Here is a 13,823-nt window from a genome sequence, read left to right as displayed (position 1 = left end):
ACCAGGTACATAATGAGTAATAGAGATATTTGCACAGTTAAGTTTGCACTTAATTTATCTCACAAAATAGGTCCTTCACACACATTATTGGCTGTGTTATATTTCCTTAGATTTTACTAGTTTTCATTCATTCTTTACTTGGCCGTATAAGGCCAGAAAAGACAGAAGCAATACAGAGCAATTAAATGGTTATAAAATAAATAACTCCATCAACCTCAACATAATTTATGAGATAAATGATCCAGTAACCATAAAATATAATAAAGCTAAACAAAATAAAATTACAGCACATAAGTCCTTCAAAATATTTTGCATACCGCATATAAAGTGCATAGTTCATCTATAAAATATGAACTAATCAAGTACAGATATGATCTAAAATCAGAATAAATACATGTTAGAGCAGGTGGTACTATTTGTCCATAGTTTTCCTAGCTAAAACAGCTGCTTTAAGGAAAAAACACACCCTGATACAGATAATTGGAGTATCTAATGATTGCAATTCGTGAGAGGCCTATTTTACTAGTTAATTTAATGGTATTTGCTCTGATTTATAAGGTATTCTTTTTAAATAAATAAATAATATGGAGTAACGAAAATTTGGTCGGGCAAAATTGTACTTGTGAGGGAAATCAGAATTATATTTAGTTAATTTCAATTAATTTACTTTATTACTTTAATTGTTATTTACTTACTTACATGGCAAGGTTTGGATTAAAATGTAGATTGAAAAATGGAGCAGGAAGGCCTCCTTTCTTTTTAAAATAGCTACAGCAAACCATTTTTACTATTTTCAGTAATACCTGATATGAGCAATAGTGGCTCTTTTAGTAATAGCTGTTTTGTCTACACTAAAACATTTTCTCTTTTAATGATTAGAAATTCTGAGAGTCAATCATGTCAAGAAACCCATCCACATAGTGATTTGTTTAAGGCATCCGTACATTAATCACGTATAGCGAAAGGAACATATCCCAGTAACTCACGTAGACCCATCTCAGACACGAGAAACTCCTTATTTCGTAGCCCTTATCAACATTTTGGTGGTTGATTCATGCCTTATAAAAACCAGAAAGCGAAGCAAAAAAGTAACTGAATTAATGATTCATAAACGACCTATTAGGGTTCAGCAAACCAAGAAAGCAACATAAGTAGATTGGTGCTTACCCGTGAAAAATGATGAGGCGTCGACTCCATCAGAATATTTTAATTCTGTAATTTCTGTAATATCACCACCAAATCGAAGCCACAGTCCAATAGCAATGACGGCTGACCCAGCCAGCTGTAGACACAAGTACATTCTGGTTACTGTGTGGTACAACACACAACTGTAACAATTTCACAATAAAGAGTGGTCGATAGGCCTTCAATTTAGGAAAGAATTTAGCTAAATGTGGTTAAGAAAAGAAGCATCTAAAAGTATGCTAAGGTTATGTACCATGAGCACATCTATGAAGAAGAGATGGTTAATCAAATGCCACCACAGTAACTCCGCTGGAAATGTATACAGGATCTAAGATGCTTGTTTAGTAGAATGGTGTTGTAAATGACCACCTTTTGTTTGGTGTGACCCCAAGATGTTTGCCTTCTTTTTCTGAAACCTTTTTTGCTGGGCATAGAACTCTACACAATTTACTCCTGCTAACTAATGGTAAAGTGCGTGTGCTGTCCTTTCAAAAGATGTTAGAACTGACAAAAGTCCAAAATGCACATTTTCAATTAACTAGTAAGTCCCAAGTATATGGTACAGCATATACCTAGGGCTTTTAAATGGAATGCTACTACATACTGAATGCTGCTGCAGCACTCATTGTACCAACTACTAAAGTAGCACTGTAAAACATGTCTACAGGCCTGCAATTGCAACATAGGTGTGCAGACTGAAACTGCCATTTCGACCTTCCCCAAAAAATATTTTGCCAGGCCTAACCCTTCATTTTTATTAGCTATGGATGTTACCCCTCAAGTAGGCCCTAAATGCACATAGGCAAAGTGCATAGAATTTAAAAAGTTGAACATGTATAGCTGTTTTACATGTCCTGGCAATGAAAAACCTCAAAAGTATTTTTTCAATGTGGCAGGGATGGCCCTTTTATAGGTTAACATTGGTTTACACTATTACATTTAATAAGTGCTAAATTCAGTTTGGGAGTTGCTAGAAAAATGGCTCAAGACTCATTTTAATAGTAACTTAAAATCCAACTTAATGGTCAAGTTAGGTTTTATATTGCTCTTTTTGATATTACACTTTTAGAAAGTTGTCATTTTTTCATGACTGAAACCAATGGGCTTTCCTACCAGTGTCCAGGTGCACATGGCACCTGATGACTCCCCTGTGATGAGATTTGTATTGCTCCTAGACAGTGGACAAAAGGCCTGGAAGAAGGGAGAAGGAACTCCTCCCTTCAAAGGATCGCCTTGGGGTGTGCCTTTCCTGAGCTTCAAAGTATGCCTACCATGTCACTGGCATATGAAGATCACACCCAGGCCTGTCTCCCCTTAGTCTCTCCAGGCAGGCTGGGACCAAGCCCAGGGGGAGTACAGGAACTGACTACAACAGGTTCAAGAAATAGACGCACACCTGCCCTCCCATATAAAGGCTGGTAGTGTGCATAAACGTGGATCCAACAGACCACTCCTCATAACAAACCTGGACCTGTGAAGAATCAGAAGAAGGACTTCCTTGCTGTTGCTGAATGAAGAACCTGAAGGAAGACTGCACCTGCTTGCATTGAACCATTGACTCCGGATGTGATTCCAAGTGTCAGTTGATTGACCTTCTGTTTGAGCTACGGGGAATTGAATTGAATTAAAGAGCGCATGGCTGCCCGTTGGCTCCCCAGCGCTGGGTGATCGGGCTACGGCGAGAAACTATATTTGTTAAAGTTACTGAGGAAATAGCTATGTCTTTAACTTTTTCCTGAATCTGGATTCCACTTCTAGCAGTCTTAATTTGCGGGTCAAGGCATTCCAAAGCTTCGGTACCAGATGTGAGAAGGATCTGCCACCTCATCTTGCTCTCTTAATTCTTGTAGTTCTAAGAAGGCATCTTGGGATGATCTTAGATTTCTGGTGGGGACATGTGGCACAACAAGGCCTCTGATTTTAGGGGGATCTCTGTTGTTTATTGCTTAATATGTCAGGCAGAGGGCCTTAAATTTGATCCTTGCATCAAAGAAGCTGTTTAAGATGCTCCCTAACTGATTCATGATTTGTGATTTCGCAGAAAAGCCTAGCTGTCGTATTCTGCACTGTTTGAAGTCACTTTATAACTTATTTCGGAGAACCCAGATAAAGGGTATTACCATAGGCCAGACGGGAAAAACGCCATGAATGATATTAATGTTTTCCCTAAATACTCTGGGGTCAACTCTAGGACCTTCTGGATCATCCCAAGTAGTCCAAAAGAAGTGCCTGTCAGCTTTTTTGCTTGTTCTTTCATTGTCAATTCTTTGTCCATCCATAATTTAGGATTCTTAATAGAAGACTTGGGGGCTGGAGAGTTCCCCATACAGCTTGGCCAACTAGGCAGAGGCCTGAGGACAGCCTTGTTCCCCAGAATCATCAACTCTGTCTTGTCAACATTTAATTTCATGCAGCAGTTAGTCATCCATTTAGCCACTTTTTCCAAACAAGGCACCAGTTGTTGGCATTCAAGATTTGCTCCATTATCAAAGGAGACCACCGGCTGCGTATTGTCTGCATAGGAAACCATGGATAGGCAGAACTTCTGGACAATCTCTGCCAGTGGGCGCATGTAACTATTAAATAAAGAAGGGCGAAGTAATGCACCCTGTGGAACTCCACATACCGATGGCATACTGTCAGAGAAACACCGGGATTCCATAACTTGGAAGGATCTATCTTTTAGAAAAGATGCAAGCCACTTCAGGGCTTTATCCTGGATCCCTACCTCTCTTAGCCTGTTTAACAAAATGATGTGATCTACCGTAAAACGCAGCGCTCAAATCCAAGAGCAAGTCTGCGGCTGAGCCACCTTGGTCAAGTGTGCTTTTAAGCTTTTCCGTAACCACCAGAAGGGCAAATTCAAGTGCTATGTTGAGCACAAAAGCCCATCTGTGTAGGGTGAAGACAGAGGTTGTCTTCCAAGAAAGTAGACAGCACCTGATTTACATATTTCTCTAGGAGTTTTCAGGGATACAACAAGCTTCCAAAAGCCTGTTACCTGCAACTGCCTAGCTGTCCAGTACCAACTGGACCTGCCCTAGATCCTGCTGCTGGCCTCTGTTGGAGTGAGTCCTAATCCCAAGTAGTGCTCCCAGGATCTGAACTTTTGGCTGCCAGGAGAACGGATGGAGACTGGAGTCAGCTGCAGCTGTCAATGTCAAATCGCCAGTTGCACTCAGCTTGTTTGTTTTCCCCACTGAAGAAGATCTGACTTCCAGAAAAGTTTCTAAGTCTGAATGCAGTAGGATCAATTAGGACTGACACCAAGCAGCTTCTGTTCAATGCTGAGGCCTTCTTGGGCACAGGGTTTGCATGCTCCAAGGCTTTTCATCTTTGTCGATGCCTGGACAGAGACCCCACTCATCAGCAACCCATTGTCGTTGAGCCCCACTTCCGATCCACGGTGTAAATTGTCCTGTTGATGTCCACTTTTCCGCCATAAAAGTTTGTAATTCAGAAGAAAAACTTCACACCAGGAAGAACCTTGGCTCTGTATCTGACATGCTCCATTGTGGTCGATTTTAGCTTTTGACTGTGGTTGGTGCTTTTTGATGCTTGTTTTAATACAAGCTTTACAAATTCATATCTCTGGTTTTACTTATTGGATATTTGTTGTTTTGGTGTAATTTGATTTATCAAAATGTACTCTCATTTTTAATTGGTTTGGGATTTACTTTTGTTGGGTTTTTACTGGTAGGTGATACAAATCACTTGATTTAAGTTTTGTCGATTCACTGCAAACTAATAGAGGTCGGGATACATAGAAGGGTTTGCAAATTATTAATTTGTCAGACAGACAACTTACTGTTAATGAGAATAATGTACTACAAAAAGTTTTACGTTTTTGTCCCACGCAAAGGGGTGATGTGGTTGATGTACATATAGATCTGTTTAAATTCATGAGACCTTTAAAATTAAAGAATTTTTTCACATAAGTTGTGTCTTTGAGCGACCTCCAGCAACACATACCATAGCCGATGTACGTGATTTACTGTGTCTTTTATCTATCGAAAATGATGAAATGACTGATATGCAAGTACGTTTAAGTGAACTTAATGTGACAGAGAGTCTAGATGTGGATAGTCGTTTGAGAACAAAGTCAAAATTTACACCATTGACAGGGTACCACCAAAACATTGAGTTTAGTGAGAGAGTGACTCAAGAACTACACCCATTAACCAGTTCCAACAGGTTTGGTTGACAGCCAAAGTTTATCCTCTCATATGATGAAAAACAAGCAGTTTTAAAACTATAAAAAGATAGGAGCATTGTGATCAGGGAGGCGGACAAGGGCGGTAATGTTGTCATCATGAATAGAGATGACTACATGAATGAAATCACCTCCCTGTTAAATGATCAACAGTGCTATGAACATGTTAAAATCAATCCCATCAGTGAATAAACAGCACACATTAACATCAGACTGGGTGAATGGGGGGATGAATGCCTGCTATTGGAGGATGAATATCGTAACTTACGTGTTGAAAGAGCAAGTTATCCTTGTATTTATATTTTGGCCACAGTCCTCAGGGAGGGTGACTTCCCCCCAGGGAGACCCATCATCTCTGGGGTGAGGTCCCCTACTGAGAGGTTATCTGAATTTGTGGATGTCAAATTACAGAAATATGTGACTAACCTACCTTCCTATGTAAAGGATAGCAAGAATATTCTTGTCAAGTTTAACAATTTTTCTTGGTCTGATGACTTCCAATTTGTTACTTTTGATTCTAGCCAGCTTATACACATGAATACAAAAGAAATTCAAACTCATGGCAGTCCGATATTATCCAGAAAAATATGGAGCTGACCATTTTGCATGTAACTCCATGATACCAGCCCCGCTTTCTGGAAACGCACTCCCTCTCAACATTAGATTGTCTCCATGTTACTCATATTTTATGAGACAATTGAAAACCTGGCTGTTCTCACAGGCCTACGAATGATTGATCCCATGAGCGGTAGTTCACTTCCTCTTTAAGCTCCATGAAACCAATTGGTGTACGTGCGCTATACAAATTCTTTTAACATAACATAACATAACTAGACATTATTGATATGATTCTGTCTAGGAATGACTTTATGCATGATGGTAATTGGTATCATCAACTACAGGGGACCGCAATGGGTCCCCGGTTAGCTCCCTCTTATGCCGGACTCTTTATGGGCTGGTATGAGATGGAGCATGCCTGGGGCAAAGGTGCCCCCCCCCCCCCCCCCGGATGAAACTGCATATTTTGGGGGAGGTACACTGATGACATTATTTGCCTCTGGGCAGGCCCTACAGAGGCACTTTTGGAGTATCTTACATTCTTAAATGACAACCCCTATAATGTTAAGTTTACAATGCACTATCATAGGGGCAGTATCAACTTTTTGGACCTCCAGTTTTATGTAAAGGATGGCATTATTCACAGTACCATGTATCGCAAGGAGACAGCTTGCAATAGTGTTTTGCATGCATCTAGTGCACATGCTAAATTAGTCATAAGAAATATTCCGTATGGCAAAATGGTTTGCGTGAGACGGAATTGTAGTGAGGATACTAATTTTAAAAACAACATAACAGACACCAAGAGACGTTTTCTACATAGAGGTTATGATGCCAGAATCCTAATGGAAGCAGAAATGAGGGAACACCAACTACCTAGGAAGGGGGCATTGTAGATCAGTCCCCGTGATAAAAGGCACCGCCGAGGGGCTGAACACAGTAAATTGCCCTTCATTACTAAATATTTTCTACATAGCGATAAGATATTTAAGATCCTCAAAAAGCATTGGCATCCCCTCTTGGAGATCTCGGGATTGCGTACCTCTATCAATAAATATCCAGTGGTTGTATTCAGAAGAGGTTGCACTCTCAGGGATTCCTCTGTCCCATTTATATAACATCGACACAACCAAGAGGAACCTGGTTGCTTCCCAAACGAGTGGGTTTCTACACCTGTATTGCCTGTAACATCTGCCAGTTTGGTATTAAGAAGACAAAAAACTTTAGATATAACACATCACAGGTACATACAGTTAAACAGTTCATCAATTGTAATACACGGTTTGTGATGTATTTAGTTGGCTGCAAGTGTAATATGATCTATGTAGGCAGCACAACGTGCAGTGTCAAGACACGTGTACAGGAACATCATAGAGCATTAGCCAATGGGGATACCCGATATCCTATATTCTGGTTCCTTGGAATTGACTGCGTAACTGAGAATATCCGTGGGGGTAACAAGGAACTAAGGTCAAGACAAACTGAGGCCAAATGGATTTGCTGCAAATGCGCCATTTTGGATGGCCATAACTTGGACAATGAATCCTATGTCAGGACTGGAGGCGAGGATTATGCCTTCTTCCTTCACTTTATTCCACAGCAGCATGAAGGTAAACAAAAGACTACATTTCCCATGAACCACAGGGAAAGAGTAGTCTAAAAACAACATGGTAACAACCAATCAACAGGGAGCATCAACGTCCAATCCATGATGAGAGTGTCCCACATAGTCCTTTGCTAGTGTCCTCTCTTCCTCTTTCTTCGCTGCTCCGCAGCAAGAGAAGTACCCTTCAGTTCTTTTTCTGTATAGTGCTTAAAGGGTTATGATCGTAATTCAATGATAGCGTTTGATGTGACAGTTGTTTCATGTAGATGCTTTCGTTATTACCATAACTTTATTGCGGTTGTTGTGAGGAATTTCTGTATTTCAAATGTAGTGGTCGCGCTTTAGCGTTGGTTTTCTCCTCGTATTTTCTTGAGTTTTTCATCATACTGCGCTTCAGCGCGTTGGTTTGGTTGTACGCCGTGGGGTCGAGGTTCTCCTCGTCCCTACGCGGCGCTTCGCTGGCTCGCTCTTGGTCCTCCCGCCTCTAGAGGGCGCTGGGGGTCACGGGAGCCGCGTCGCGGGTTTGATTCTCTTCAGAGAATTCAAACGTCGCGCGCGCCAGTCCCGAGGAGCCCGGTCTGAGATATACGCCCGCTTGGGGGTCTGTACCAGCGATCAGTGGTAAAGTTAACCCGCGATCGGCCGTATTTCGTACAGTACGCTCTGTTCGCTCAAAGAGCTGTTGGTGGACAGACTCTAGTATTTGGCTCACAAAACGCCTCGTTAGAGGTCTCGTATTTTTCCCTGCTCAGGGATTCTTAAAGGGGACCCAGTCCAGACCGGTGAGCATCCCTTGGCAGTGGGGTGTGTAATTTATAATCTTGTTGCCAGCAGTGGTCTCTGGGGGCTCGTCTCCCTGTGATTGCGGCTCTTTAGCTGCGCATCTGAATTGGCTGACACCCAGCATCTGGTCCAAGGCCTGGTCACGGGCTATTAAACTGCTACTCCGCTTGCTGGGCTCATGGAGTACTACGACGAATTCCCGGAAGAGGAAGACCCTCTTGCGGAGCTGCCCTGGGGGGATGCATTTTATGAGGCTGTAGATTCCTCTATTTATCAGGCCGTGGGTCAGGTTATTTCCCCCCTGGAAGATAGGCTGTCGCGCCAAATAAATGAGGCGTTTTCTCGCCTGGAACACCGCATGGGTTCCCATGCTGCCCTGCCTACTCCCTCGGTTCCCCTGCTCACTGGTTCCCCTCCGAGTAAGCGCCCTCGGGTGCCTGGAGAGGATGGCGACGCTTTTGAGCGGTTGCGACAAGCTTTCCTAGACAACCAGACAGTCCAACCTAGGGTTGTTTCCCCCCTTCCCCCTCCTGCCCCTAGGGATGTGGGTCAGGGCACGTCAGGCGATCCAGACTCAGATCCCGGCCCTTCCAGGCCGTGGCTTCCTGCTCACCCTACTGTTCCCTCGATTGCCTCAGACATGTTGAATCCGAACGAAATCATTCATCCCCGCTCTTCGGAGTGGGTTCCCGGGGATAAGGTGGCGGCTTATGTGGCGGAGCACATCCGTCGACCCTTAGAAAGCCCGTAATTGCTTGCGGGCGGAGTGCCCTCGGCCCTCGCTGGAGGGTAAGGTAGCTCTCACCCCCGAGATTGACTCCAGGATGTTCACCTTTTTACAAAAATTCATCCGAGACCCCAAAAAAGGGATTGATAGGTCCTGGCGGGCATGCCAGGACAAGCTCCTGGACGCCTTAGGGCCGGCTACCAAGATTTTAGATATGGCTGAAGAGGCCAAGGAGTCAGGCTCCAATATTTCCCCAGAAACCCTCTCCAATTGGGCTCAGAGGGTGGTCATTTTTCTGGGCAATGCCAACTGCGCTCTTTCTACCGAGCGCCGCAGATCCCTGCTCATAAAGATAGATCCCAAACTAGGGGACCTGGCGGATTCCGAGGCTGGCGCCGTGGCTCAGGGTGGCCTGTTTGGTGAGCCTTTCGTGAAGGAACTGGGCAAGTTCGTGAATACCTTCACTTCCCTCGACAGAGCTCAATCCACCATCAAGAAGGTCTTTCCCCGTGTTTTTCGCGGGGCCGGTTGAGGCAGGGGCCGCTCGGCCGGACGAGGTCACCAGCAGAGTAACCAGAGAGGCTCCGGTCAGGCGCAGGACCAGTCACGATTTGGGAACTTCTACCCTACCAGAGGCCGCAGAGGCAAAGGAAGAGGATTCCGCGGTGGCTCCACCGCCTCCAACTCCGGTGAGTCTTCTCATTTTTTCCCCATCTCAGATAGGGGGACGGTTGCGAAGTCATTTTCAGGCTTGGTTGTCCCTGACACACGATGCTTGGGTTCTCCAAACAGTGAGGGGGTTCCATATAGAATTTACAGGGTCCCCGGTTCAACGGTCAAGTCCCCGTCCCATCCAGTTTTCGGCTCCGGACGTCGCCCTAGTGGACGAGGAGGTCGCATCCCTCCTCCAAAAGGGCGCCATTCTTCCCGCCATCCACCATTCCAGAGGTTTTTTAAGCAATATCTTCTTAGTGGACAAAGCAGACGGCGGCAAGCGGCCCATCATCAATTTAAGCGAGTTCCAAGAATGGCTGGTTTATTGCCATTTCAAAATGGAGGGGATCCACCTCCTGAGGGATGTTTTACGACCCTGCGATTATATGGTGCGCCTAGATCTCAAGGACGCCTACCTAGTGATCCCGATTTTACCTCCGCACAGGCGGTTTCTCCAGTTCTCCTGGCGCGACCAGGTTTACGAGTTTGCTTCCCTCCCGTTCGGCCTCTCGTCCGCCCCGTGGTGCTTCACCAAGGTCCTCAAACCGGTGGTGGAGTATTTGAGGGCAAGAGGGATCAGGATGATCGTGTACCTGGACGACCTCCTTTTGATGGCCTCTTGCCCGCATCAACTGGAAGTCCATCTCCAGAGGACGGTGGACCTCCTTCAAGGTCTCGGGTTTGTCATCAACCAGACCAAGTCTCTTACATCCGACCCAGTCGCTTACCTTTCTGGGTTTCGTGATCGACTCGCCCTCTTCCACCCTCAGCCTTCCGGCCAGAAAGATCTCCAAGATCAGGCACGAGTTGCGTCGCGTCTTGACCAGGCAGAGACTCTCCCTTCGTCAGCTCGCCCGCATGGTCGGTCTTCTGTCGGCCTCCATTCAGGCCATATTTCCAGGCCCGCTTCATTACCGGGCTCTACAGCGCCTAAAGGCTTACTTTCTACGCAAAGGTTTCCCTTATTCGCACACGGTGGCTCTCACCCCAGAGGTGAGTGCCGAGATCCAGTGGTGGCTGGACCATATGGAGGCCTGGAATGGCCGAGCGATTTTCGGGTCTGCCACGGATCTGATAATCGAATCAGACGCCAGCCGGTTGGGCTGGGGTGCACGCTGCGGGGAGTTAACCACAGGAGGTTTGTGGTCTCCAGACGAACAGAAATTACACATAAATTGTCTGGAACTTTTGGCAGGTTCATTTGCCGTACGGTGCTGGACGAAGGATTTGGTGCGGTCGTGTGTTCTGCTGAAAATGGACAACATTTCCGCAGTCAGATATGTGAACCACCTGGGGGGAACCAGGTCCAAGGCTCTCTCGGATCTAGCGGCAAGTTTTTGGCAATACTGCCTGGACAGCCAGATCTCAGTCACGGCAGAGTATCTCCCCGGCAGGGACAATCTAGAGGCGGACTTTCAATCCCGCCATTTCCGGGACTCCAGCATGTGGATGTTGGACGTGGACGTTTTTGTGGCTCTGAACGAGCTGTGGGGTCCGTTTTCAGCGGATCTGTTTGCATCCAGGTTGGACCACCAGATTCCCCGGTTTTTCAGTTGGAGACCGGATCCGCTGGCGGCGGCCATGGACGCGTTCCTGCAGGATAGGAGCGCGGAGCAGGGATACGCGTTTCCTCCGTTCGCAATGATCACGCGCTCTTTGGCAGAAAGCGGACCTGGTAATGGTCACTCCCCTGTGGAGGTCGCAAGTGTGGTTTCCAGTTCTTCTGGAACTTTCTTGGGATTTTCCAATCCTACTCCCCCAATTTCCCACTCTTCTCAAGAATCCCGACGGGGGTCTTCACCCGCTAGTGTCAGCGGGGTCACTGTTTCTCATGGGGTGGCGGATTTCCGGGGTAGATGGGAAACCCCGGGACTTTCGCGAGCGGCTGAGAGCCTCATCTCAAAGGCCTGGTCGGACAGCACAGTTAAAAGATACAAGTCCGCATGGTACAGGTGGGTCAGTTGGTGTATGCGACGGGGTTACGATCCCTTGGGCGCAGACGTGGTTCAAGTGGTGAATTTTTTGGCCCAACTAGCTTCTGAGGGTTTGGCCTACCGGTCCATTAATACCTTCAGGTTGTCTATTTCGTCGGGTCACACCCCGGTTAATGGAACGCCTATAGGGGAACACCCATTGGTTTGCAGGTTGCTCCAAGGAGTGAGGCTCTCGTTACCCCCGGAACCTCGTTACTCCGCTTTGTGGGACGTGAATCTGGTCCTTAATCTTTTTCTCTCTTGGCAGCCTAACCGGTTTCTTTCTCAAAAGGAGCTTTGGCAAAATTGGCAATGCTCCTTTGCTTGATCTCTTGCAGGAGAGTATCAGACGTGCGGGCTCTGGATATTTCCGGAAGGATGTTCACCCCTGACGGGGTGACCTTCACACTTTTACGGCGTACTAAGTGCCATACCAGGGTAATCTCGTACCCGGCGTTCCCGGACTCGCCTAAGTTATGTGTGGTTCGGTGCCTAAAAGCTTATGAAGAGATGACGGAAGAATTCCGTCCCCAGGGCGAACGCCAGTTGCTCATTGCGCCCTGGAAGCCCTTTAAAGCGGTTTCCTCACCCACCATTGCCAGGTGGGTTCGGTGGGTGATGCAGGAGGCTGGAATAAGCCTTCGGGATTTTGGAGCGCACTCCGCTCGCGGTGCAATGGCTTCGAAGGCGTTTGGCCTGGGTGCGCGCCTGGAGGATATCCTCAATGCTGCAGATTGGTCCTCGGACTCTACGTTTAAAAGGCTCTATTTCAAGCCTGTTCTGAATATGGCTCAGCTGGTTGTGGGCAAGCTTTGAACAAGCATTATCCTCGCCTCCAGTCCTGACATAGAATGAAAATTTTCCTAGCTAACGTAACGGAAAGTTTCAATTCTATTAAGGACTCGGAGGTCGAGGATTATCCCGCCCTTTCACTCCTGGAGGAGATCCCTCCCCGTATGACAGTAAATAGATGTTTTCCAGTGTTCATTGACAATTTCCTGATGCCTGTAACCTGCCTTGCTCCGTAACAGGGTTCCTTTGCGTTTCCTGGAGTAATACATCTCTGTTGTTTGCAGGTTCAGACGCTCAAAAACAGGAGGTTTGAGGAGTGCGGGTCAGCTGTCGTCGCGCTCCGAAAGAGGAAGAGAGGACACTAGCAAAGGACTATGTGGGACACTCTCATCATGGATTGGACGTTGATGCTCCCTGTTGATTGGTTGTTACCATGTTGTTTTTAGACTACTCTTTCCCTGTGGTTCATGGGAAATGTAGTCTTTTGTTTACCTTCATGCTGCTGTGGAATAAAGTGAAGGAAGAAGGCATAATCCTCGCCTCCGAGCCCTTAATAGAATTGAAACTTTCCGTTACGTTAGCTAGGAAAATTTTCATTCTACTACTTTCTTGGTAGAAACCATGCTCAGTATGACCTTTTTGACTACACTACTGCTTAATACCATCATATGATATATTTAGTCCAAACTTACATTATGTGAATAACATAAATCAGTAGGGACACATTGCAAAGACTATAACATAAGGCTGGGTTATATGTCCTTGATTGAATCCTCAAAGACAATAGAGGATTCGACTTCATCCAATACACAAATAGTTAACCACAACAAAGGAAATAACTCAAGAGTGCATTTAACTACAGACTTAAGACTTAACCTGCTCAGCCCGCTTCTACTGTTAAACAGGCAACACCCAGAAATTACCTTGTTGGATCTTCCACCAGCAGTTACCCCTTACACTGCAATTCTGGTAATGTACCTAAATTATCATCCCAGGCGTTAGAACCCAGGGACGCTCTGAGAAATAAAGTTTTGTAGTGGCTGGGTACAAAAACAGGTCTAATAGAGGCACTTTTTGCCAAATTTAAAATGACAAGAAGAGTCAACTGGATTGGCAGAGATCGCGAAACCCTCCAGGGCAATTGTGTGGTATTAACATTTAAAACCCCACAATTATTTCAAGCTATCTTGAGGAGAGCAAATAATCATTTCATTACGCCCAGTGACATTAATATAGTACCTTAGGAATATTTTCACCAACTACCAAAGTACT

General features: G+C 45.5%; 1 protein-coding gene across 1 annotated transcript in view; it reads right to left on the bottom strand.

Moving 5' to 3' along the window:
* The window catches only part of TSPAN2 (tetraspanin 2), an 878,201-nt gene that overhangs the window by 699,828 nt on the left and 164,550 nt on the right, over positions 1–13,823 (bottom strand). Inside the window, 1 exon segment of the mRNA XM_085652149.1 lies at positions 1,168–1,282. Within this exon segment, the coding sequence (XP_085508275.1) occupies positions 1,168–1,282 (115 nt within the window).

The sequence above is a fragment of the Triturus cristatus genome, chromosome 1_1, assembly GCF_964204655.1.
Source record: "Triturus cristatus chromosome 1_1, aTriCri1.1, whole genome shotgun sequence".
NCBI classification, from domain to species: Eukaryota; Metazoa; Chordata; class Amphibia; order Caudata; family Salamandridae; genus Triturus; species Triturus cristatus.
Note: the sequence above shows the minus strand (reverse complement) of the source record. Positions and strands in the feature narration are given on the sequence as shown.